This window comes from Engraulis encrasicolus, chromosome 14 (genome assembly GCF_034702125.1).
Source record: "Engraulis encrasicolus isolate BLACKSEA-1 chromosome 14, IST_EnEncr_1.0, whole genome shotgun sequence".
Classification (NCBI taxonomy): Eukaryota; Metazoa; Chordata; class Actinopteri; order Clupeiformes; family Engraulidae; genus Engraulis; species Engraulis encrasicolus.
In genome coordinates, this window is record NC_085870.1 from 7,164,937 (window position 1) to 7,191,564 (window position 26,628).

A 26,628-nucleotide genomic window follows, 5' to 3' on the forward strand; every position below is an offset into this window, starting at 1 on the left:
TTTTAATTAGTAGCACCTGTGCCCCTAAGTGAAACATTTTTGGGGCACAGATACAAATTTAGGAGCACAGTGAGTTTTTGTGACGCAGCTTCATTATTAACACAGAGATACAGAGAATATACTCTTTCCACACACAAATACACATTCTAGAGGGGTAGGCCTACAATTAAAATAACTGTGGGCTACTTTTCCAAATTCCCCCCAGTAAAAGGACTAGACAAAATATTGCACATTTATATCTATCACATTCATTTCTATACGCAGCTGTTGTTCCAATTCAGGCCTACACAGCAGGATCTGGCAGGGTTCTGGGATGAAATTGGTCAGGGGGGCAGATTTTTTACAAGAGAGACCAGAGAGGCAATTACACTTCTGTCCTGAAAATACAATGACTCGCATATGGGTATGCTATGTAGCCTATGAGGCTATGATCAGCCTACCCATGGGTTACACTTTTTTTTAATTGCATTTGGTACCACAGTAACAGCAACTCAGTAATCTGAACATTACCCTTTGAAAATATAACATTGTTCTATACTTGGATGAGTGGATGCCAACCAAACACATTTCCTCTAAATAACAATTTGGCAATAGCCTATTGAAGGCTTGCACATCAAAAACGTGCCCTAGGCTAGGCCTACACCCCGAGACTGTCCAACAAAATAGTACTGACTTCACATGACGTGATGTGATGATGACAGTTGAGCAAGTGAGCGCACAGAGAGAGCCTGCTGCTACGCGTCCTCCCTTGCCAACGTCTCCGGAGGAGTAAAACAGTACAAGCCACGTAGTTACAAGATAAGTGTACATGTACAAACCGATGCTATTTCTTCTCACAAAGTTAACAGGTTGAGCGTTTGTTAGCATTTGTGCTAAGCGGAGAATTAGCAATTCTAGCGCTGACGTTTCTCTCTTCTCCGTCATTGGAAGCGCTCGATACTCCCGACGCTTATCTTATTTCAAAACTCCCCCGACTGTTTGTCTGTCTGCCTCTGTCTCTCTGTGCGCGGCGCGCACGCTGTCTTTTGCGCCTTCTCTCGTTCACACGTTCCTGCGTTTCTCTATGGGGTGTATTTATTTTAGGAGCAAAATACGATTGAAAGGGTTGAAATATCTACTCGCACACGTGCGCCCTTTCTATTATTTCGTTCGCACAATCATTTATTTTAGGGGCATATGCGAGCAAAATGCTCGCACTGTAGAGCCCTGCAGCAAGGAATTGATATTGTGTTGCAAAAGAGCAAATTTGCCTAAATATAGCAGTTTGACCATCAGTCTGTCCTGAGACTGAAGTCTGTGTAAGTGGATCGACTGAATACACAACCTGCTTAGATATTCCTTCTGTTTGTGCTCCCAATACAGGTGATTTCACTAATTACCTCATCAACCTGGCTTAAGTGGTAATTGGGATCAGCTGGTTCATTATATTGGCTGGGGCAAATGTGTCACACGGTTTGTCCACCTCTGTTTTAAGACAATGGCAAACCTAGATTCAAAAGCTACAATCCAGTGCCACAGATTTCAAATTACCTGGTTTTACCTGTCCAATGGGGCACCTAAGTCTCCACCCCTTCCGGGCGGCTTATGGGGCTGGCAACGCAAAAACTTTTGACTGGGCTGTAATGGACTGATCAAAGCTATTTTCCGACCCACCTCGCATTTCCCCGTCGATCATACATATGCTGTGCCTCAGAATTAATAACAACCAATGGTGTGCTTGTTGACTTCACATGGCAAGCGATTTTTGAGTTGTGTGTGTGCAAAAATATACAATTATTTGGACTACACAACAGATGTCGCATGTCCGACGTGCAGCCACTTAAGCCGCAGTGCAGCGGTAGGGTTGGCTGTGCCTCGGTTCACGTCAGATATGCGAGGCGCACGTGTAGTCTCTAACATAGTTTTGCACAAAAGCTAAAATAACGTTTCTTGCGTGTCGAAAATGAGTGGTCTTACGACGCAAATCCAAACCTTTCAAATTCACTGTCATCATATGTGAAATCCGGAGCACATGCCAAACGGGATGAGGATTTAGCTTGACTCGCTCCATTAACTCTCATTCAAAATTTTGAGAGCTCCAGCCCCATGGATCGGAAGTAGAAGGGCGTGACTTAGGTGCCCCATTGCCCTAACTGGAAAGGTAAAACTAGGTATGTCATTTGGAATATGTGGCACTGGACTTCAGCTTTGGAATCCAGGTTGCCCATCACCATCACCATTATTTTGTATTTTCATGGGTCTGGTGGACCCGGTAGAATTCATCTAAATTTCAACATATTTTACACAGAGTGATTTTACTGTGCATAGAACATTTTTATCACACAGCTGAGACGATATGTTTTTATTGGGTAGCTTTATGCAGCAAAATGTCCATTTCTATTCCAAGATTCTGACTATCACCATTATTTTCTATTTTCATGGGGCTGGTGGCCCCGGTAGACTTCATCCAAATTTCAAAATATTTTACACAGTGTGTTTTTACTGGGTGTAGAACATTTTTACTATAGGGCCAAGGCAATATCTTTTCATAGGGGGCATCTGATGCACCCTAACCACCATCATATTCTTAGTATTCATTATGACTGGGAAAAATTGCATTGGGATCTTGGCCATTTTGAATGTCAAGAAATTGCCATTTTTAGCTGCAAAAATGACTGTATTTGGGCCATACTATAAAATATTTGTTTATTACTTAGCAAACTTTCATGAAAAGATCAAATTTGGCAATAGGCAGCCCAGTTTCAATGAGCAGCATAGTTGCAGTACCTTTTTTGACCGTTTCCTGCACAGTGTACCTTTTTTTTAAGAGTTTTTAGAGAAATTGAGAAATTAATCTTTCTCATTTGCAATTGAAGAGGTACCCTCATTTTGTATCTTGCTTTGATCATTACATGTGCAATGAAAAAATAAAGGCAACTAATTCTTCAACTTTATCGCGTGTAACTTTATTGTAGTTGGTCTTATAGGCTCAACTGGAACCAACTTACAACTGACGAACTTGGCTGACATGCATATTGGTAGATGCGTGTGCCTTGAGGTGTTTTCTAGCTTGATCTGAACTGATAAGGACAACAATGAATGTTTAATTAATTAAGGTATATTGATTTTATGATTGACTTTTATTATGTTTGATGTTCATGTGGCTTGACAAGTATTGTCTTAATACAGTTAATTAGATGTGTTGAACAATCCAAACAATATTTTGTTGTGGGAACATAAATATATTATGGAAAGTATTTCCATCCAATTTGATTATGCTACCATAGCAAGATGTTGCTTTGTTGAGTCTATCAATGTAAATACTGCTGTAACTACCCCATGAAGTTGGTTCATCCAGACCTAAACCAAATATGTTGGAGCAACATGTAAAAGTTATGATGGATTAACCCTTTCTATTAAGGTTGAAATAACCTTTAAAAGTTATGTTGGCTGTACCCCTTGTACTTAGGTCACAGTTACACTTACATGTTATGTTGATCCAACATATTGACCTTAATGTGACTCAACAAAAACATTTCTTGCTAAGGTAGCATAATCAAATTGGATGGAAATACTTTCCATAATTTTTTTATGTTCCGCCAACAAATAATTTGTTTCAGTGTACAGGGACAAATGCTATACTTGGGAATTGCAACACATCCACAATGCTAAATTTGCACAGCAATGGTGACAGGGACCCTTCCTGTCTCACACACTCATGCATGCACGCAAGCAGGCACACAAATACACACACGCACACGCAAGCACGCACACACGCACGCACGCATGCACACTCTCCCATTATCTCTCTCTCTCACTCTCACATCCAGTGCTGTTGGTGAGGGCCTGTCTAAATGCCTATGCATTACCACTGTTGTCTATTTGGTACAGTGGGAGGACCAGGGTGAACAGCCGAGTGCAACAGCCGGGCCTAGCTGACAGCACCTGCAACAACACTAGTGGTGTGGATTGGCACTGCCCTCACGATCCGATTCGGTCACGATTCGGGAGGTAGCGATTCGATTCGATTCTATGCGATCCGATCCGATTCAATTCTACAATGCATTGCAATGCATTACATTTCTACTGAAAGCAAAGCAAATGTTTAATCAGTGATGATGAGGCAATACAAGTAGTCAGATACTGAGCAACAATGTATTGGCTGTTTTCTGTATCAGTCTGTATTAGTCTGTATCAGTCTTGCAATGTTTTGAGGTGCTTTTATTTAATTGAACATTCATTTGCTCCCGAAATATCCATGGAAGTAATTGAAAGTTGAAAAATTGCCGGATCGATTCTGTAACTTGCCGGATCGATTCTGGATCGTCCATGCCCCGCATTGGATTGGATCGCCGAATCGGTCATTGTTGACACACCACTAAACAACACTGCCACTGTTTCTTTTGGTCTATGCAGGCCTCGGATCTGCTGGCATCCAGCAGGTAGCAGCAGCATAACCAGCTTTTCCCTCTGCCACACGCTTGTACTGGAGGGGGCCTATCAGGTTATGTCATCAGCCGGGTCGACAAGCTGTCTTTCTGTGGCTAGAGGCTCTTATGCATGTCAGCTTTTTCACATGGAGACAGAGGGGGGAAGAAAAAGCCACGAGTTGAACAACATTGTAACCGTAAGGCAGTCCACGAGAGCAGCAGGGTCAAGAATTGACTTTTTCCAGACCTTTTGTGAAGAGGCACTTCACAAAGAATATCTTCCATCCACTGGTACACAGCTAAGTGGACAGGATGCAGCAGTTTTGCGAGGTGCATCTTTACCTGTTTGAATCTGCTGTAACTCTCAATAACCCTCTGGAGGCAACTATAGTCAGACAATGTGCTGACTTGGACAGTAAAATACTGTACAGTATTTACAGCAGTATAGCAGTCTTAATGTGTAAAATAAATGAATTAATAAATAAATAAATAATAGTCAGATGCATTACCGCATGTTTAAAGCTAACTTGTTGAGGCCCAGAAATGAACAGATAAATGCCCGTTTAGACGTTTTATTTTTGGCTAGACTTGTTTTGTTTATCCGACTCTAACACACGCCTACATGTCCCTGTCTAGATTTAATTTGATTTAGATTTTTCACTCTTTTTTCGGCTTACAGTCAACATCTGCACAGGACACAATCAAATGAATCCGCATGTGTGTGGAAAGCGCCATGCAAATAAAATATGATTAACCATTTGTAACGCTGCTGTTGAAAAAGACTACTCTACGGTACTGGTGCAAAATATGCTCCGTTACATTCACTCTTCGCATCTGTCTTTTGTTTGTCTCTGGCTCATTCTTTCCCCTCCTCCGCCTTAAGCTGAGGTACAGCACTAACAGCAGCAGAATAAACAGTGTTTTTCTCTGTTGTTGTTTTTGAAAGTCTGATCAAAATCCGGCAAGGCAGCCACTAATTATTCTGCACTGATCCCACATAAGCCTCACTCACCTCAGCAATCAGCAGTATTTAACAAAGCAATTATTATGTGTTGTTTTGTACTCTCTGAGTGCTTTGTGGAGCACATTTCAAAGTATGGCTAAGAAATCATTGTATTTTGATTATAAGTTTAGACTGGAGAGAGAGAGAGAGAGAGAGAGAGAGAGAGAGAGAGAGAGAGAGAGAGAGAGAGAGAGAATGCTTTTATTTACTTGTTTGTGGGGATCTTCAACATCTTCCAGACGTTTCAGGTTTCTAACTGAGTACCAGTGTCTCTGTGTAAAGCACCTCAGCATCACAAACAACCTTGTTGTGGCAGGTGTTGTTATTCGTGTATTCTTTTTCATGCCAGTCTTCAAATACCAAATGTCAATTCACAACCTGCCATTTCTTCCTTTCTTCCTTTCTTTCTTTCTTTCTTTCTTTCTTTCTTTCTTTCTTTCTTTCTTTCTTTTCACGGACACCCTCATGACGCAAATTCACAAGTACCTCCTAACTTTAGGCTGTAGCAGGAAGAGACAAGAGGCACTCACACTACATTAATAAAAGGCCGTACACACACATCGCTGCTATTAACTAGCTTCTCGCTTGCTCGCCTACTTGCCACTCTTTCATGGAACGTTCGCTGAAAGTTCCCGCGGCTTTAACTGCCAATGAACAGGCGAGAAGTACCGAACTCTGCATTCCAATTGGTTACTCGCTTACTCGCCTCGCTCGAAGATAAAATATTTTCAACTCGGGATCCGCTCACATCGCATCGTTTTAGAGTACTCGCCTACTCGCCTGCGAGTCTCGCTGGAACACATTGACATTCTATTGAGTTCATTCGCTGAGCTAGTAACTAGCAGCGACGTGTGTGTACGGCCCTTAAGAGACTGGCGTGCTTTTTTATGGCTCCCTGCTTTCCCACTACACAAACAATCCTGTTGTGAGGCATTGCTGCACCAGACATTCAACAAAGCAATTAATAAACGAATACGTCTCATGCGTCATGCATTTATACATCACCCAAAAAGGAGAAAATGGGCCCTGGTGGTACGATGACGTCCTTTTTGCTATACAGCCCGGACCAAAGAGAAGTCTCTTGAACGTGAAGGGGTGATGTGGTTGTGAAAACGACACGGGTGAAAGAAGTGAGAGTGCTGAGATTTTGCCGGATGCCTCCCAAGATAAATGTTTCTCTCTGATATTCTCCCACTTCTATCGTTCGTGCCTCCCTTTAGAGATGCCCAAGAAAACCATTTAAAAGAGATTAAAATAAGAAAGTCTCTCTGAACTTGCTCTGAAACCTCCAGCTTGATTAACACATCTGCAAACTCCAGGCATAGACCATATTAAACCCAGCGGAGTTTCCAAGCAGTAATTAATTCACTTTGGCCCCATCAGTCTTTTTTACAGAAATATCCTTAAATGCTCACATTGCACCACTGATCTCTCCTTTCTCTCTCTCTCTCTCTCTCTCTCTCTCTCTCTCTCTCTCTCTCTCTCTCTCTCTCTCTCTCTCTCTCTCTCTGGTTGTTTGTGTGTGTGTGTGTGTGTGTGTGTGTGTGTGTGTGTGTGTGTGTGTGTGTGTGTGTGTGTGTGTGTGTGTGTGTGAGAGAGTGTGTGTGAGAGAGAGAGAGAGAGAGAGAGAGAGAGAGAGAGAGAGAGAGAGAGAGAGAGAGAGAGAGAGAGAGAGAGAGAGAGAACACAGAGAGAGAAGAGCGAGAGAGGAAAGAGAGACTGTGTGTATGTGTGTAGGTTCGGGTTCTACAGAGGGGACTCTCTGGGTCAACAGGGAGGAAGTGGATGTTCCTTAGACCGAGGGCTACGAGCGGAGTGAATATTAGGGGGGAGTGGAAGTTCATTTTTACTTCCAGAACTTGGAAATAGCTTAGGCCCCTTTTGACATTTCCAGACTTGGCACAGTCTTTTGCAGCCCCCCACAGACACAGAAACACACACCCACACCCACACAACCACACCCACACACACACACACACACACACACACACACACACACACACACACACACACACACACACACACACACACACACGGCATAGTTAAACAGCTACTTCCACACCATCAGAGTCATAAGCCCAAAGGTCTTAATTCATTTTTCTTTTTTTTCCTGTACAAAAAAGAAATAGCACTGCTAATAACGGCCCTGGTGTGTCTCCTGCCTCTTACAGCACTCTGATTCAGGCTAAGGTAATGTCAGAGAGAATGCAAACCAAAGGTTGGTTCCATCCAGGACCAGGTCAGGGCAGGCGCCACGGGGGGGCATTGGAGGGCATTGCCCCCCCAGGCCAAGCTGCTGTGCCCCCCCTGGGCCTATACATGCTGATATGGACGTTAATATGCAACAAATTAGTATTTTTTTCTGAATACAGTAAATATAAAGTATAAGATAAAATGCCACCAGTGCTTAACCACCATAGCCCTAATAAAGAAATACATTAATAGGCTACACTATTTAGACATTGTCAGTAGATCTAAATGTGAAATAATAAGTGAACAGTGATCCCTTGAAATAATGGGATTGTCCCGTATTTAGAAACAAAAGTACTGTTCCTTATAGAGCTGAAACTGTGCAATTTGGTTAAAATGCAGGAAGTTGCATCTAAGAAATACAAAATTTTCTGGGGGAGGACCACCACACCCCCCGCCAAGGTGCCCCCCCCCCATACTCCATCAAATGCCCGTCCAACGACTTTGTTCTGCAGCCGGCTCTGGACAAGGTGGGGAAAAAAAACCCTTTTTTGTGAAAGTTTTTGTGAAAGCCCTTTGAAAGACTAATGGCAGGTGTCTGAAGCGGAAGGCCGCAATAAAGCAACTCTCAGAGCGCAGTTCACAGGGTCAAGCTGAGCTGCTCTTCCCCCAACCCTCCCCGACTGGGCTAAGGCCACTGATGACGACCATTCGCGGTGACGACAAGCTGTCACTCCCTCCTTTCACTCAAGATAATAGGAAAAAAGGAGGCGCACGCACACAAGGCTTGTGTGAAAAAGTGTATTAAAGCCGAAATTTAACAACAGAAGTCTGAGGTTTAACTGGAGAGACAGACGTTTCGGCGCTTGCTACTGGAGACATTGAGAATGGACCAGCTCCGAAACGTCGGTCTCTCCAGTTAAACCTCAGACTTCTGTTGTTAAATTTCGACTATAGCCTCTTACTGCAGATGGGGTCGCCGGCCTTTGTTGGTCTTTTGTCACTCCCTCCTTTCAGACATCTGTGAGTGCTTGGGCGAATGGCTGCGTGCTAGGAAATGGCTACTGCCAAGACCCACGGAGATGGAACCCCTTCGACGTTTCAGCCCAGCACTGTATGAGCAAATAAAGAGTCTTGTGGAAGAAACGCCAAAGACTGTCTGGGTCGGTGGCGACAGGGCTTGAATGAGAGACACAGCAGTTCCTTCAGACACACTGAGAGGCATTTTACAAAGTGGGCCTTTTGCCCATTACGCAATGGCTGTTTACCGGAGCTAGGACATAAACATACGCTTTGGGGAGGTCAATGATTAATATTTCATTTGTAGGGGCTGTGGGACAGTGCACGGGGACATCTAGAGGAGCTCTGCACCACTTAGAGGACACCAACAGAGCCCGAGATGGGAAGAAAGAGAAAATGGCTTTTTTTGAAGTTCGACCATTTTACCAAAAATATGATCTCATATGTTAGCCAAAGTTTGTCCAACATAAAAAAAATCATGAGAAAATTCAATGCAGGCTGCACTAAGTTTGGCTCTTGCACACATCTGCATCAAAGTGGGCGACAACGAGCAAGCTTTTAACCCTCTCTCAAGCTCTAAACATGTATCAAAATGCTTTTGAGAAGATTGTCCATGGTGTGTGAGCCCCTATAATTTAACCCAGAGCCAAATTATAGCATTAGCTAGCACAGACATGATACATTTTGAGCTGTTAGAAGCATTGCATATACCTCTTATTATCTTCTGGTTTCCACAGAAGTCGACACAAATCGATCATGGAAGTCATACAATGCAGTAATCCCAAAATTTTGCTTTGTCCACCAAAAATGACCCCCACGAACAGACAGCTTTGAAAGAAATGCGCACAAGAAACAAATGTAGTGCAGCTCGCACGATATTTTCTCTCGACTTTCCCTTTGGCCAACTTTCTTTGGCTTAAAACATATGCGGTATGTTTGTACAAATTTTCTTTAAAGAGACACTGTGCAGGAAATGGTCAAAAAGGGTACTGCAACTATGCTGCTCATTGAAACTGGGCTGCCTATCGCCAAATTTGATCTTTACATGAAAGTTTACTAAGTAATAAACAAATATTTACTAGTATGGTGCAAGTAGAGTCATTTTTGCAGCTAAAAATGGCTATGTTTGGAAATTCAAAATGGCAGACCATGGAGAAGATCCCCCTTTTCATGTATGAAAAGTGCAATTTTTCCAGTCATAATGAATACTTAGACTTTGATGCTGGTGGTAAGTATTCATGAAAAAGGTAACATTAGTGAATGGGCAGCATGAATTCTGGAAATAAACAACTAAAAATCTCACACAGTGTCCTTTTAATATGCGAGAAGCAAAAATAACAAGAGGACAGTGCCGAGATAGTAAATAAAAAGCAACCAAGGAGGGAAGGAACGGAAAAGGGGGCAAAGGGGGGGGGGGGGCGAAGGAAGGAGAGAAAGAAGAGAAAGAAAAGGGGCTAATACAAAAGCCAAGACGCTGGCACTTCACCAGCATGCCAGGGTTGTTGGAGTCAAGACAAGAGGGTTTCCATAGCAACCCCTGGAATGAATAGCTTTGTCTTCAGTCTATAGAGCCACTCCTCTGTCAGTTTTGTTTATTTATTTGTCTGTTTATATATTTATTTATTTATTTATTTCATTACCCTTCCCACGTTCCCCTCGCTCTGCCACCATACCAAATACACCACAAGCCTGTTGTGCCATTTTATCTCTACTCGTATGCATTCAGCTCTGTGCCCAAAGGACAAATAGGCAGCAATGGGCTGGCCCAGCACTAAAGTGTTGTTGTTTTTTTTCTAATAATGTTCCCGACATGGTTTTACTTAATTGCCGCCCCTTGAAAAAAAAAATGCACTGAGGGGCACAAACAAACAAAAAATACAAAAAAGGACAAAAACAGGGCCAGGCACCTGCTGACTTACTAACACACATACAATAAACGGTGGACACAGAGACTTACGTAGGTAGGCCTTTAGGGAATTCGGCATTTGACATGTGCATACAAATATGACTGTTTACAATGCTGAAACTAATAAATGGTGCATCGTTTTGTTTCAGTGCAAACCAAGTGTTTGCTTAAGGGTGGTCTTCAAGTCTCAGGAGGATCTCGGATGGTGTCAACCTGACCTGGTCCTATCAGGAAAATGAACCAGGGACCCAGGGATGCGGCTAGACATTGTCATGTTCCTGAAAGATATTTTTTTTGTGGCAACCACCCAATAACATCTTTGTCTGTTGTGGACTCCTGTGAGGTTTTGGCTCCACCTGAACCCCTGTGGTAGTACACTTGTGGTATCTCACACCCACCCACACACACACACACACGCACGCACACGCGCACGGCACGCACATGCACGCCTGCAAACGCAAACGCACACGCATGCGCACACACACACGCATGCGCACACACACACGCATGCGCACACACACACGCATGCGCACACACACACACACACACACACACACACACACACACACACACACACACACACACACACACACACACACACACACACACACACACACACACACAACCACAATGGTAGCCACTTACTTGGGAGGTGGAAGCCAGAGCGCGTAGAGATGTTGATCTCCTGCAGGTGGTCCAGTGTCTCCGTGTGGAACAGGCGGATGGAGGACCCCTCGGAGAACGCCATCCACACCCCGCCTCCTGCCCGCACCATGTGGGCTACGCTGATCATAGGGTCCTGGTGCACCTCCACCCTCTATGTTCGGGTTAGAGAGAGGAGGGGAAAGACAGAGACAGGCAGACGGACAGAAAGAGAGACAGACAGAAAGAAAGAGAAGTAGTCCGAGTCAAAATTAGGTGTGTAGCACATTTATAAAAAATGCTTGGCTCCAACGAAGTGCTTCACAACACATGGCAGTAATTAGTTGTGGAAAAAAAAGAAAACGAAACAAGAACACATATAGAACACTAAGTAGAACTCTAGTGAAAGGCATGAGACAGATGGTTTTCAATCTAGCCTAAAAAATACCCAGCAAACTCGGATGTACATATGTTAAAGTGATACTGTCCCATTTTTGGAAATAAGCTTATTTTACACCTCCCCTTGGGTTAAATAATAGGGTTTTACCGTTCTCCTCTACTTTCAACCGTTCTCTGGGTATGGCAGTGGCAGTGCCAATTTTACGTCGAAGCTAGCAGTTAACATTGAAGCCCATGAGACCAGCTGGCGGCTAACTGGTCTCATAGGACTCAATGTTAACTGCTAGCTTGGAGGTAAAATTTGCACTGCCATACCCAGAGAATGGTTGAAAGTACAGGAGAACGGTAAAACCCTATTATTTAACTGAAGGGGAGGTGTAAAATAAGCTTATTTCCAAAAATGGGACAGTATCACTTTAAGGGGGAGGTAGTTGCAGAGCCTAGGGGCTCTCACTGCAAACACTCTGTGTTTTTTAAAACCTGCACCTTGGTAGTTGGTTGGCTGAACACAATCGGTTGGTGGTATACTACAATATGTCCATGGAAATCAAAGTACCCTGTAGAGCTTCAAACAAAGCAGTAGAAAGGGAAAAAAACACAGTACTATAATGCAATTCATGGCAAATGAAGGAACGTTGTTGAGGATTCATGCGTTTTCTTCAGGCTATTACTTGACATCCCAATCAAACTGACCTACCCACGTGGCCTGTTTAAACAGCCACTTTCTGACCATAAAGGATTCAGTTTATCCATTATATTGATACTCCATCTTTCCCTTGACCAATATATGCTATATATACACACACACATTGAAACAACTACATGTATCTTGAAGAGGCTACGGGCAGAAACTCAGTAAAGGTCTACATACATTCAATAGCACACAGTCAATATCACAGATCAACACCCCCATCTGAAGCCGATTGGATTATTGATCAGAACATACAGTGTGCTGTGATACACTACATCGGTTTAATACCCAAAAGGTACAATACATGATGTATGATTTCAACTAAATAAAACATAACGACTTCCAAGTCAATCTGAAACAATAACCTCTCACTTCATATCACCCCCTGAACGATTATGCAGGGTGAAGTTACAGCATGTGGTCTGTTGAACTTCAGTCTTTGTGTTTTTCAAAGATTACATTACATCTCATTACACTTAGCTGATGCTTTTATCCAAAGTGACTTATAGTCATGGAGAGGGTATAGGTTACAGTCCCTAAAGCAATGTGGGGTAAGGTGCCTTGCTCAAGGGTCATTCAGCCATTGATGGAGCTGTAGGGAGGGATAAGGGTGGGATTCGAACAGGCAACCCTCTGATCTTCAAACCACCACCCTAATCATTAGGCCATGGCTGCCTCGCAAATGGAGCCTTTGTAACCTCTGGGCACACAAACGCTAAATCCAATTACACCCCTTAGCCCAACGCCTTTCCCCTTCCCCTCCCCTTCCCACGTCCACGTGTAGGGGTAGTGGTGTCTCGATTCACGTTCAGAAAAAGGGGTAGGAGTACGGCAAAGGGCTTTCCACCGCTCCGAACGGAGATTTCCCGACACCACACTCCACGACGGAGGGCTACGACAGATTTCCCTGAATACATTGCAAATGCCTTTAAAAATTGGCGGCAAGCCACGGCATCCCCAACAGCACACAAGTTTAAGTATTTCCGCCGCAATTGACAATTTTAAAGTGGTAATAATTATTCCATTGCACCAAGTTTAACATTGTCCTAATGTGTGATGGCCCTTTTCTCCGTGAAACGTGCATGAAAAAAAAACGCTATTAATGTCAACCTAATGCATGGGATTAGTGACAGCTGTGAGTGTCATTCCGTGATTGTTGAAGGGGTATCTCAATTCATAGGGGTTGCGTTTCAAGCCCTACACCTTACTGCTTCGTTTGAAAGCACGAGGGGCATGGGGAAGGCGTAGGGGTAGGGCTAGAAATTACAAATGAGAAAGGCCCAAAGTAGCCGGCTCATTACTTCAACCTGTAAGTATGTAAAAAATGGCTTCGGAGTTCAGCTAAAATGCCAAGGCTCTTGGGCTTTCCACACTCCCAACTTGACAAAACTTGCCTGCTGAAGAGGGCTAAGGTTGTAGACTCAACGAGCCATTGCATTTGCTTTGGCAATATCTCCCCCTTATCTTACGTTCATTAGCCTAATTAAGGAGTCTGTGAAGCCCTTACCTGAAGAGCTTAGACTTTCATCTCCTAATATAATGCAAGACTGCAATAGTGCAAGTTTGGCTGTTGTCTTTTCCTCTTGCTAGAGGAGGCTCACAGGCATGCTATAATTGTCTCCAATGAGAATATGCTCTAAGATGACTCGGTACACATTTTCCCCCTTTCAAAGGGTATTGAAATAAAAAACTCTCTGTCCCTTTCCTCTTATGACTGCAATAATAATAGCCATTGATTAATGTACTGGTAATTAAGTCATTACCATCTATTACATGTGTGCTAACACACAGAGGTCGGTTATGCCATTGCCATTAACATCTGGTCCATTATTGCCTTTCGCTCACAGCGATTCCATACTCGTGCTTTCCCGAAAGACCATTCATGTTTGAGCACACACACAACAATGAGGCACGGCTTAAAGAGCACCATGCACTCAGATGAACTTGGGACTGGTGCGAACCAGCACGCTCCTCGTTGACATAATTAGGACACAATATGATAAAAAGCCCAGCAGGCCCTGATGGCCCACTGCCACCGGGCTTGCTGTAAGGCGCACACGGCACACACAGACGCCACCAAATGCTCGTGCCACAACCAGCTAACAAACCGTCAATCACTCGCAGACTCATTCCCCCTCCACTTCGGCACGTGTTGATGATCTCACAAGGTTTCCATGGCAGCTGCCTATTGTGCTTGACACAGCCAGAAATCCATTGTTGAACTGACTCTCACAGAGTTGGGTTCAGGTTGCCTCACTTTCAGTATGTATGTTGAATGAACACTCTACAAAGTAAGTAACAATAAAAATTTGAAAAACACGTTACCACCCTGCAATAACAAGACTGGTTTGTTTATGCAGCAAATACTTGAAAGTTAATTTTAGCTTCCAACGTGATACTTTTTAATTGTTTGAGGTGTATTTAAACAGTAAAAAAAAATCATGTTGGAACCTAAAATCAACTCTCATTTTTAACACTGAAGCATTTGTGGTGTAAACTAACAAGTCTTATTGCTAGTGGTAAATTGAGCAATGCTGCAAGTAGACAGGAGGTTGCACAAACAGCACCTTCTAGGATATTTCTAGAGCCCTATTGGAAAGGCTCTGATTCTTCTGGTTTGCTGAAGGCTCATTTTGCCTTTATTGATAGCTGTGAACACTTTCCAGATCACTGGTGAAGTCCATCATACCGATTTAGATCACAGCTACTGCCAAATGCAGCTGTTTGTGTTTAAGCCTTCTATTTCACTGTCTTACTACGCTTAAGCGAGCAGCAAAAAAAAAAAAACTGCAGCAAAACTTTCCACCCACATTCTCTTAACGAAAGTTTATTTTTTCCCTCATTATGAGTTCTGCGACAATAATTGTTGATTCCTCAGCAGCCATATGGGAAATGAGATAATTTGGCATGACAGTGTTGATACAGTTCTTGCAGAATCTGAACCTAGAAATGCTGAGAGACCACACACAGTTTCTGAGGACCAAAATAGTCCCACAAACCGAGACTAAAGCATCAACTCACAGAGGAAATTTCCTTGCAATACATCTGGATGCCACACAGCTTCCCTTTACCTCACTCAGTAGAACAAATGCTGGGAGTAAGGGATTGGGTTTGGGTGGGTTGGCGGAGTTTTTGGCTTGTGCATCAGTAATGAGGAACCCCGGAGGAAACGTGTCGCGCCTTATCAAGGTTCCGCACACACTCCCCTCCGAGGCGAGCCACGGAAGACAGCGACCGACAGCGTTGCTATCATCGCCGCTTGGCGAGGCGTTGGCCATGGAGATTAGCCATGAGGAGCGCTGCTGCGCTGCTGCGGCGGTGTGTGTAAAAAGAGATGGGGGGGGGGGGTGTGCAAACGGCGGTGCACCCTCCTAGCCTATCTTTTCTGTGGAGGAGATGGCTTACCACCTGTTTGTATGCCCTTGCCGGTGGGACCTCCTTTGTTTGAGAGCAGAGAGAGAGGAGCACAGGGACCTCTTTGATGTGTTTTCTCTTTTAATTGACTACGCAGCAGTTGGGGGTTCACTCCGCTAGGGAGGGCAAACACGTCGGCTTCCATTTTAATGCTCATATGCCTGAATGGCCGCATGGAGAGACAGGGAGAGAAAGAGGGATGGGCGGAAAAGTAGAGATTCAACAATGCACTTGTATAGGTGAAAAAGAAATTTGGTCAAGAAAGACCCACACTCAAGCACATTATAACACACATACAATTCTGTATGTGGTTGGAGTGTACAGTGATGAACTGTGCGAATAGCTGCACGCAATGTTGTTGAGCATCCTTCATGAAAATGCTCCCGTCAGTCATAAAAGTAGGCTACATATGGCACTGGCCTTAAAAAAAACTAACGCAGCACAGGAAGATTGGGGTTTCGTCTGGGTGGAAATTGCTCGACTGCCTGATGCCTTGTTTCACACATACGTTCACACACGGATGATGCCGAAAGGACTGCGGGTCAAGTCGTCAACAGACAAGGAAAAAACAATAGAAACCCTGCATGGCTGTGAGAAAATGCCCCATTTCACCAGAAAATGTGCTGCAATTGTGAAAGAAGGTCCTGCCATTTGTGTCTCTCGTTCGTCGGTTTGCATTGGAAGAGCACCAGCAATAGCCTACCACCTGGAAAAAGGTCAAACTTAATTAAATCCTACGGAATCCATTCGAAATGTCTTTGTGACTTAGCTGATAGCACTATTATGACTTTATAGCCATTTCAAATGCATTCTACAATATCTCAATCCAATTAAGTGCACAAGAAGAACTCCCAAAATAACAGATGGAAGATGGTACATTTCAAATCAAGATGTGAAGCAGATTAAAGACAAGGCCCCTCTTATAAAGTAATCAGAATGACAACAACTAATTTGTGATGCACAGTAGTTAGCAAGTGTGACTAGTTGACAGTAGGTCGTAGTATTTTTTATTTCATTATAATTATTACTTTATGTTTTATCTTAATGTTTTCATTTTCTTTGACTATAATTTCTTTCTTGTTTGCTTTTATTTTTTGTGAAGCACACTGAATAGCACACTGAATAGCACCTGTGTATGAACTTGGCGTCCCTTCCCTTCTAATAGTCTTCTAATGCAGTGTTCCACTTCTAATAGTCTTCTAATGCAGTGTTCCACTTCTAATAGTCTTCTAATGCAGTGTTCCACTTCTAATAGTCTTCTAATGCAGTGTTCCACTGCTGAAAAGGTGTGCATTATGAATCGGCAATAAAAAGTGGTTTGAAATGTCAGTGAAGAGTTATTTATGGAAACACATAACATGTAGGGCTTTTTTTTTTGCTGTTTTTTGTTATTTTTTTTCTGTGCTTGAGTGTGTGATTATGAAAGCCTATGTTGCAAACTGAAAATAGCATATGGATGACATCTGAAGTGGGAACTCAAAAGCTTATCATTTTGAGCAATTTCAGGAGATGCCCAGATCTGCCCTCCTCTACACTGTGAAATTGCTGCTGAATAGGTCTTGGGAAGCACTTAGAGTAATTACCCACAGAGGTAAGGGCACCAATAGAGTACCTCCTCTTCTGTCCCAAAAGGTTTAGAACCCACTGACTACCTACCTCAGCCTTCCACTAAACCAGGTGACAAGGAACATTTGTACTTAAAAGTGCACTGTGTAAGATGGTGGCCAGACTAGGTATTGCAACGATATGCTGCTCATTGAAACTGTGCTGTCTACTGCCAAATTTGATCTTGTCATGAATGTTTACTAAATAATGAAGTAATATGAACTAGTATGATCAATGTACAGTATGTTTTGCTGATAAAATGTCTATTTTTGGAAAGCATTCAAAATGGCAGGTATGGAGAAAATCCCCCTTTTCATGTTTGCTGGTGGTAGGGAGGGGGTGCCTGGCAGGAGGCGTTTGGACAGTGAGAGACAGCGTCAGTCTCAGCAGTTTAGGGTGATCAAAGAGGCTCCCTCCAAAGAAGTAGACCCTCATTAGGGGCTGGCCGCTGAGATCAGAAGCTGTTTTGTGTGTAGAATAGATATCCTGACACTCCTTGAATTGCTAGTTTGTTGTGATGCCATGCTCGTAGACATTAAGGGCCAGGCGTGTATGAGCCAGCCTGTGCAGCAGTGTCAGTGCGTGGTTGCATGCTGTGTGTTTGCTGTGGGCATCGCACCATACTGTATAGGACTATGGCTGGCGCATTTCTGCCCTGCTGTATTTGCACAGATGAAAAGTCTGGTTGAGTAAAGGATCTGTTGATCCACAGACATCCACCTGCACTTCATGATGTCTGCTCTGCATGGCTCAGAATCAGACCTGTAGGAGCGGGAAAGGATCTGCACACTGCTTGCAAAAGACTTCATTTATTTGGAACAACGATTCGATCATAGATCTTCTTCAGGCATCTGAGGAAGCCTGAAGATGCCTGAAGAAGATCTATGATCGAAACGTTGCTCCAAATAAAGTCTTTTGCAAGCAGTGTGCAGATCCTTTCCCGCTCCTACATGAGAAAGTTTTTTGATTTGGCACCTGCTGATGCTTTTTTGCTGGATGTGCGTGCTTTCCACTACACCCAGAATCAGACCTGGACAGCCTATCCTAGTGTGCTGAGTCAAGCAGCAGGTTGCTGAACTCCATAGGCTACATCACTCACTTAGGTAGGAAAGTAAAAGAAGCTATAAAAAGGTATAAAACAAGACAGAGTGACACAGTAGGCACCATAATGAGAAAACAGTGAGACAGACAAAGAAGGTGACAGACGAAAGAAGGAGCTCTAGCAATTCTAAACGACACACTGCAGCGTAGCAAACATTACAGAAACAGGCAACTTCTTGGTGAGGGCCAAAGTACACTGAGAGAAAGAAAAGGGAAAAAGAGAGAGTTCAGCTCTTCAGTGGCGCCATAAGGAGGGGGGAGGAGATTGTCCCGATGTTCAGCCAGTGCCCTTGTCACTGTTGTTCCAAAGCCACAGTCAGACAGCCATGTCTGCCATCTCCCTCCACAGCACAGCACAGCCCCAGCTGCAGCCAAAGCTCAAGGCCCCAGCACAAACACGTTCCTAACAGCGAGCCGAACAGCTTTAGTGTAGCCGAAGGCACACACTTAACCCCAGAGAGAGACAGAGTTAGGGAGGGGGGCTTGGAGAGGGAGGGGAAAAGAAAAGGGGGTGGCTAGTTGGGTAGGTGGTGGGATGACAGAAAGAAAGGGAAGAGAGGGGAGGATGGATAGGAAGAACATAATGGATAATCGACAGCAGCTAAAATACCTCTTTTCCCCTGCTCGCTCGGCTGGCCGGTCTGACAGCTAGCGCCCCATGCGAGGAGGATCAAACCATGGCGGCACAGAGTCAGAGTCACTGGCCACGGCTCAAAGACACTCTCTGGAGGGAGGGCCCGCAGAGGAAACCTGCCTCGCTCGCAAATCCATGGGAAAGTGCAAGCTAACTGTCCGTTACCGAAGGCTAGACGAGTGTAACAAATTCCCAGCGCAGCATCCCTCAATGGCCGGCGTACATCCGCTTGGGGTGATGCCTGCATGGAGCTTTAACCCATTGTAGCCTGATGACTCGTATATACTGTATATTGTTTAACCTTTGGTGCCTGGAGACACATACTGTACAGTATACGCTGCATTCAGGCTCTTGAGATTTTAGCTTTTTTTTTTTTATAAAAATGAGGCTGTGTTATAGCTGAATGAACAAATTCTAATGTAAGATGAGGGTCTTGGGGTTTAAAATGCAACTTATTTCATGTTTTTATGTGCATCAGAGGCTAAGATATTTAGGTTTTTATAGGCTGGGGGCAACTTTCCCATCGAGGGCTTAGGCATTCAGCATGCGTTTTTTTGCAGGTGCTTTAGGCATCAATGGGTTAATGGCTTTGGGCAAAGAGCAAGCAGTGGTGTGGGAAGCCACTTGCTCTAACCTTACGTCCACCTTAAAAACACACCCACACCATACACATTTCAGTACGTGGCACAAGTGAAAACAATCCAAATGGATGAAAAATAGCTGTACGGTAGGTGAAGGAGAAAGGAAAAAATAAAATAAAAATAGGTTGTATTGATTCCCGACTTCAAATCCAATTTCTCAGCTGAATAGAAGCTGAACTTCAGAAAGAGGGTCTAGCTTTGGAAGCTCAGCGAGGTCACTCCTGTGAGCATGGGCCACAGGTACTTTGTAAAAGTAGGTTGCACTGGGCGTGAAGCTTCAGAAGACTCGTCTCCGCCATAGCCTCAGGCCGCTTGCCTTAACCACTTCAGAGGGTGGCTATGTGGTACTGCTAGCCCGTGGGGGGGGAAACTCAGAGGCCCCCCCTAGTGGCAGCGACTGGCAGGTGGTGTACGGTGCCAGAGGCGTAGACCACTGCCGGAGGCATTGAGTGGATATGACATGGGCGGTGGATTCTGTCTAGTGGCACCCGCTCAAGCAGTAGGGGCAAAATGCTGCTGGCACTAACAGGTCGGGGAGGCCACCCCATGCTGTGGAGTCTATTTTGACTGCGACACCAGTATCTAAAGTAGACCACCGCAAGCCTCGGAATACTACCTCTTCCCTTAGACTCTAAGGCTTAGAGCATACAGTACACCACCTGAGGGCTATACGTCAAAGGTTGGAAGGCGTTGGAAGGCTCAGCGTTGAAAGTGGGGCCAATATTAAAGGCATATGGTCCCCCTTTAGGGTTTTTCAAATGTTCACAGGCCTGGAATCTCTACTGGTGGGCATACGTACGTACTACAAGTATGTGGACAGGAATTTTGATTAAAATGATGACATCTCTCACCTTTGTAGACAAGTTAGAGTAGTCAATCACAGACACCGCGTTGCCACAGCTGGCCCATACACAGTCCTCCAGAGACAAAATGGTCCTCACAGGGTTGGGCCCAATGGCCACCGTCCTGCATGATTCAGGATCCCATAATTCACCTGGGAAAAAAAGATTTCACAAAGTAAGCACAGAACAAACAAAAATTGAAATAGCAAAGATATAAACATACTGCAATGCTGAAAAATGGGATTGGCTGTATTTTGATTAGTTGCAGGATCCAGTAATTCAGCTGTAAAAGCCATTACACACGTTAGGTACAGAACAAGCAAATAGCATTACTGGACTGAAATGGTAAATATGTACAACATAAAATTCAAAAATATGATGGGCTGAATATGAATTAGTTGCATCACGGCACTGCTGCAATCCCTCCTGCTAACATAATTATCTATGGTATACCTGAACACTGGCTCTTCAATTATGCAGCAATTCTTTTTAATGTCTTTAATCATTGCATCATATACATGTTCAATTCAGTGTTTTTATATCTGAAAAAAAGCTAATTAAATTGAGCATATGAAGCTACACAAACTCTCATTCCTCATAAATATGCTTTTAATTCTTTTCAGCCCTTTGTTTTAAGGTTTGTGTGATAACAATAACTACTATTGTATTTTTTCCTGAACATACTAGCCCACGTTGTTGCACACTTTGTGCCCTGATGTTACTTTATGTTTAACAAAGGAAAACACATCCTCCGCTTTTCGAGTGACAACCCGGTGCAACCAGTTCAGGACCCAACAAATAAAAGGGAAGAAAATCTGGAGCAACACGGATGTATTTTTATTGATTTCTTCATTATTTGCAGTGCATTAGACAAATGTTTCGACAAAGTGTCTTCGTCAGAGTCAGAGTCCGTTTCTTGCATTGTAATAGCCATGTTACTACATGTTTATAAACACAAGTTCCTTCCATGGTTGGAGGTTGGGTTATAAAGCATTATTGCAGCGACACTTCAGGATACTTTGACATATGAAAGAACCAGCTTGAACATTAAGGGGGTGTAGAACAGTTACTTATACTACATGCATGAGTTGTATACATGATGTATGTGTGCAAAAACGAAACATCCCCACAATTGATTACAATTACATTTCTTTTAGGTACGTAAATTGTAGGCACTTTTTACACAGCACCATAGTCTCACTGATTTGGATATATGTACAAAACTACTATGTTCTACATTCCACCTATACTGCCCTACAATCTAAGAACGCAGTAACTCTGAAAACGGCAAACTGAGAAAAAAGGCTTCAAAGTTTCCCATATGGCGCGACAACTGTGTTGTCGGTAAATTGGTGGTGACACTTCCTGGTAATGCTTGTTTAGGATAGAAATTTAATGCACACAAAAAAAAACAAAAAAAAAAACATTTATGTGTCTTTTTGCCACAAAAAACAGAGTTACTGCGTTCTTGGCTGGTATTACTGCCACAAAATGGAGTTACTGCAGGAGTTACTGCGTTCTTAGCTAGTATTACTGTCTACTCCCAAACCAGTCCCATTGGAACGTGCAGCAGTAACTCGCCGACTTACTGCGTTTTTGTTTTGTACGACATAACCTTTAAATACAACAAGCAGTAACTTTTTTTTGGTCATTTTTGCACTTTCAAAATGAGTTTTCTCCAAAACGGGACGGTGTTGGACCACCATTTTTTGACACAAGACAAATGAGGTAGTTTAAAACCCATTTGCGATATAACATTTTTTTCCGACCATTTTGAGTTACTGCGTTCTTGTTTTGCACGGCAGTATACTGCACCAGTTCCCCTTGAACAAGGCGCCACTGACTACAACTTCATGAAGTTACAGTAGCTCTAGGCACAGAGTCCAGGAGAGATGAGGACAAGTGAGATGGTGTGCTTGTGGAGGCCTACATACACGTCGGATCCACATCTTATACAACGGCAGTGTTTCCCAAACTTTTTTTGTCTTGTGTACCCCCAAGCCCTTTCGTTATGCCATGAGTACCCCCTAAGTCAAGTTCCATATCGCTTTCTCCATCCCAATGTAAGCTACATATATTTGTTAAAATTTCCTTTTTACAAGTACCCCCTGCAGTGTGCTCGCGTACCCCTAGTGGTACACGTACCCCAGGTTGGGAAACACTGTACTACGGTACAGCTCCAGTAGCAACTCAGAGGTGGGAGCAGCCCGTGTGTCACGGCCATTGAAATGTGCACCTGCAACTCGTGTTCATTGCTGCCCATGAGAAAGATGCAGTATTTAAACCAAACTGACGCTATAAAGAGTCGAGAGAAAAGCGTTTTTGCACGCATGGAAATGACCGTAACTACTGCTCATGCAATCACGGAGCATGGTATTAGTATGAAGTAGTGCGGGCAATGGGACGTGAATGTGTTTGTGGGCTGCTCGGCGCGACGACGGGAACGCACGTCTGACACTGACGTGTTAATACTGCCAGGTAATGATCCAAATCCACACACACGGCTCTATCCAGCGCAATCAAACCATAGCAGCCGTTTTCCATCCGAAATTCAATCAGAGGGTGCATATTACAATTGGAGACATTGCAAAAAAAAAAAAATAATAATTACATAAGCATTTTCATTTTCAATCTCCTACTCCCACTCTCTATCTCTACCTCCCCGTCTCTATCCTTTCCCTGTGTGTTAATGATGCAAAAATTAGAAAAGGAAGCGCATTGAGGCATTTTAGCCCTTTGAGACATCCCCAACTGTGTGTGTGTGTGACAATGTGTGTGTGTTGGGGGGGTGTGTGTGTGTGTGAGAGAGAGAGCGTGTGTATGTTTGTGAGAGAGAGAGAGAGAAAGAGAGAGAGAGAGAGAGAGAGAGAGAGAGAGAGAGAGAGAGAGAGAGAGAGAGAGAGAGAGAGAGAGAGAGAGAGAGAGAGAGAGAGAGAGAGAGAGAGAGAGAGAGAGCGTGTGTGGCGATATACTTTTACTGTAATGTGCAATTATGTGTATAAGTTCTTTGTGTATGTTTGGATTTGTGTATTTATGTAAGCTGACAGACACCTTAATTTCCTTCGGGATTAATAAAAGTACTCTACTCTACTCCCCAACTGTTTATTTCTATCTTTCGAACTAGAGTAGTAGCACAATAGTGACCAGCTTCCCCAGGCCAGGTAACATGTCTGGTATAATCTAAAATGGCAGACTCAAAGGTTTTTTTTTTTTGTAAGCGAACTTCCCCAGTGTCCTCTTTGAAACAAAGGGCAATAGCAATTTCTCTTCGATACAGTGGAGAGGTAGCAAGGGATGAGGTGACCAGGGTCGCTGGCAGCTTTGGCGGGGCCCAGGACAAAGCTACTTGAAAGGGCCCCAAACACAATACATACAATGCAATTGTGACCTATTCTGGGGCCCCTCTCTTCCTGGGCCCGGGACAAGTGACCCTTTGCCCCCCCCCCCCCTGTCGGTTTCCCTAGAGATGACTATGGCCACATACCATCCACTGGTGTCTTCTATAAACTGATTTTTAATATAGCCTTATGTTGTGAAAGCAATAAAAACTAACAGCCACATACACGTGCCAGTAAAGCACACACACAGACAAATAAACATCTGCACGCATGCACGCACGCACGCATGCACTCTCTCTCTCTTTCTCTCTCTCTCTCTCTCTCTCTCTCTCTCTCTCTCCACACACGATTTTCTACAATTCCCAGCAGCATTATGCTCATGCGTGTGTCTTTCATTGCTGACATGGGTGTTGTTTTTCTATTACGTTTCAGTACATTCCATTTAAGTACCATCTTTATTTATATTGTCCTCAGTATTTGTGGCATGTGGCGCACCCAGCGTCCCCCGTTTTATTATTGCTTCTCTGTGGCATTACAGCAGTCTCTCTTCATCGTCTACAACCTCAAAGCTTCACCACTGATCTGGAGACAGCTTGGCCCAAAAGCTGTATGTACACATCTCTAATCCACTTAACCAACCCTCAAGCACGAGTCGCATGTTTCTGAACCTGAACACTCGCTGTTTCCTGTTTCCCGTTTCGCAAGGAGATCGCGCAGCGCTGTGGCATTAGTCTTCTGTGTGCCGGCCGAAAGTGTGCAAACACCACCTCATGCCAAGTCTGCCTATCCCTCGTTTTGCCATATGCGACGCCATATGCGACTTCTTTTGCAAATATGCCGGTGTCGTACAAATATAACGTTTAACGGGATGTGCAAGGTTGAAGCTACAAATGTAATGTTCTTCTTCAAATGTTTCTTTGTTAAAATGTGTGTGTGTGCGTGCGTGCCTGCGTGCTTGCATGCGTGCGCATAGATATCAGGTGAGTAGTTAACCAGTGCATAGGCCGAAGGCAATGGTGGATGTGTTCCTGGGAAAGACAAGCCTGCAACACAGATGAATACACTAATAAACGAATACACACATGCACGTACGCGCACCCGCACACGCACACACACACACAAAGATACACACACACACACAAAGCCCAACCCTATAAATCATGCGTGTAAAAGGCGGAACAGTGTTTCAAAGCACATGACAGCTTCTTCACCTCACACACTTACAAATGAGAGCACACAGGAACATGAAGAGACACCAATGGGGAAAAGTATGTACTGTATGTGTAAGAAAGCGAGAGAGAGAGAGAGAGAGAGAGAGAGAGAGAGAGAGAGAGAGAGAGAGAGAGAGAGAGAGAGAGAGAGAGAGAGAGAGAGAGAGGAGAAGGCTAAAACAAGTCAGCATCAGACAAGGCAAGGGAGGTACACTCTAAGAAAATTTCCCTGCAAAATAACGGCAGTTACTGGCAATTATATTTACCTGTAATTCTACTGTTATTTCACACCAAAAATCTAATACAGCTCATTGCTGTTTAATGTATCACAGTATATAACATTTTTTCAGCAGCAATTGAACTGTTAAATAACAGTACTCTACAGAAAAATAACAGTACATTTCAGTTAAAAAGTTGAATTGTACTGTGTGATAACAGGCAAATACTGGGTCATAGTTGTATTCATGAATATGGCCATGGCAACTTCCCACCCCACCCATCATTCTCCACAACTGTGGTACCCTGGCCATGTTACCACCCCACCCTCCCATCGTTCACCATGACTGGAGTGCCTTGAGCATGATACTATGGCACAATGCTGTATTGAGAAAATGGTTTGCGGTGGTCCTTTGAAAGTGTGGGCATGAATAAAATTTCAGAGTACGCAGTGCTATGTTACAATGATAGTGTGCAAGGTGGGCTTTTTACTGTATCTCTTGATGAGCCAATGATGAATATAGCATTGGTCAGTCTTTAAAAAATTATTTTGCACCAAGTAGCACAGCAAACAAGCAGCACTACAAGCTAGCTCTCAAAGCAATGCCTAATTTGCAGCAGGCACATTATATGCAACAATGCCACAAATGATGCCACATACAGCAAGCTTTCACAAAGAGGAAAGTGTGCAAGCATGTAAGCAAGCTTGTAGGCAAGCTTGTAGGCAAACAAGTGCTATGCTGTGCCATGCAGGCCAGCCAGCAGGCAGGCAAGCAACTGAAGTGTTGATAGTCCAGATTTATATACAGGTGCAAGAGTACCATGTGACCAGAGTCATCAGGCCCTTGGCAGGTGACGCCCATAATTGAATAATGGCATAACAGCCCTACTCAGGTGAGGCCAGGCACTGATTAGCAGATTGATTTAGATGGGGCTGCTTGTTGCAAGAGTGTTACAAGTTCTTAAAATGTTTCAGCCATTCACACTTTCATCACTATCAAAATGCATGTGCTACTCACACTTTGCTGCATCAAGCACTTTTTAAGTATTGTAGTTTCCTTAGAAATTGTTTCATCATGCTTGATAGTATCAGATAATCTTTAACCAGTCAGAATGACTTCAGTTCTTCAGGTGGTATTGAAGTTTGATGGTGATCACGGACAAGTGGAGGATGAATGGGTTTCAATGGTGCTGCCTAAAATAACTTGTTATTTTCTAGAGACGCACCGGATCCGGTTCCGGTTCCGGATCCGTCAGGATAATAGAGTTTTTCACAGGGTCCGGGTCCGGCAGGATCTTAAGCAGTGGATCCGGTATCCGGCATGTTACCTAAAAATCAGGGTCTGGTGCATGTCTAGCCTAGGCT

The 26,628-nt window shown here is 43.7% G+C and overlaps 1 protein-coding gene across 2 annotated transcripts in view; it reads right to left on the reverse strand.

Annotated features, from left to right (window-relative positions):
* arhgef10la (Rho guanine nucleotide exchange factor (GEF) 10-like a) overlaps positions 1-26,628 on the reverse strand; it is a 277,194-nt gene that overhangs the window by 12,946 nt on the left and 237,620 nt on the right. For both annotated transcript variants that reach the window (XM_063214836.1, XM_063214835.1), the window contains 2 exons: positions 20,507-20,649; positions 11,174-11,345 (listed from right to left, as the gene is read on the reverse strand). In XM_063214836.1, the coding sequence (XP_063070906.1) occupies positions 11,174-11,345; positions 20,507-20,649 (315 nt within the window). The remainder of the gene's footprint in view (positions 1-11,173; positions 11,346-20,506; positions 20,650-26,628) is intronic.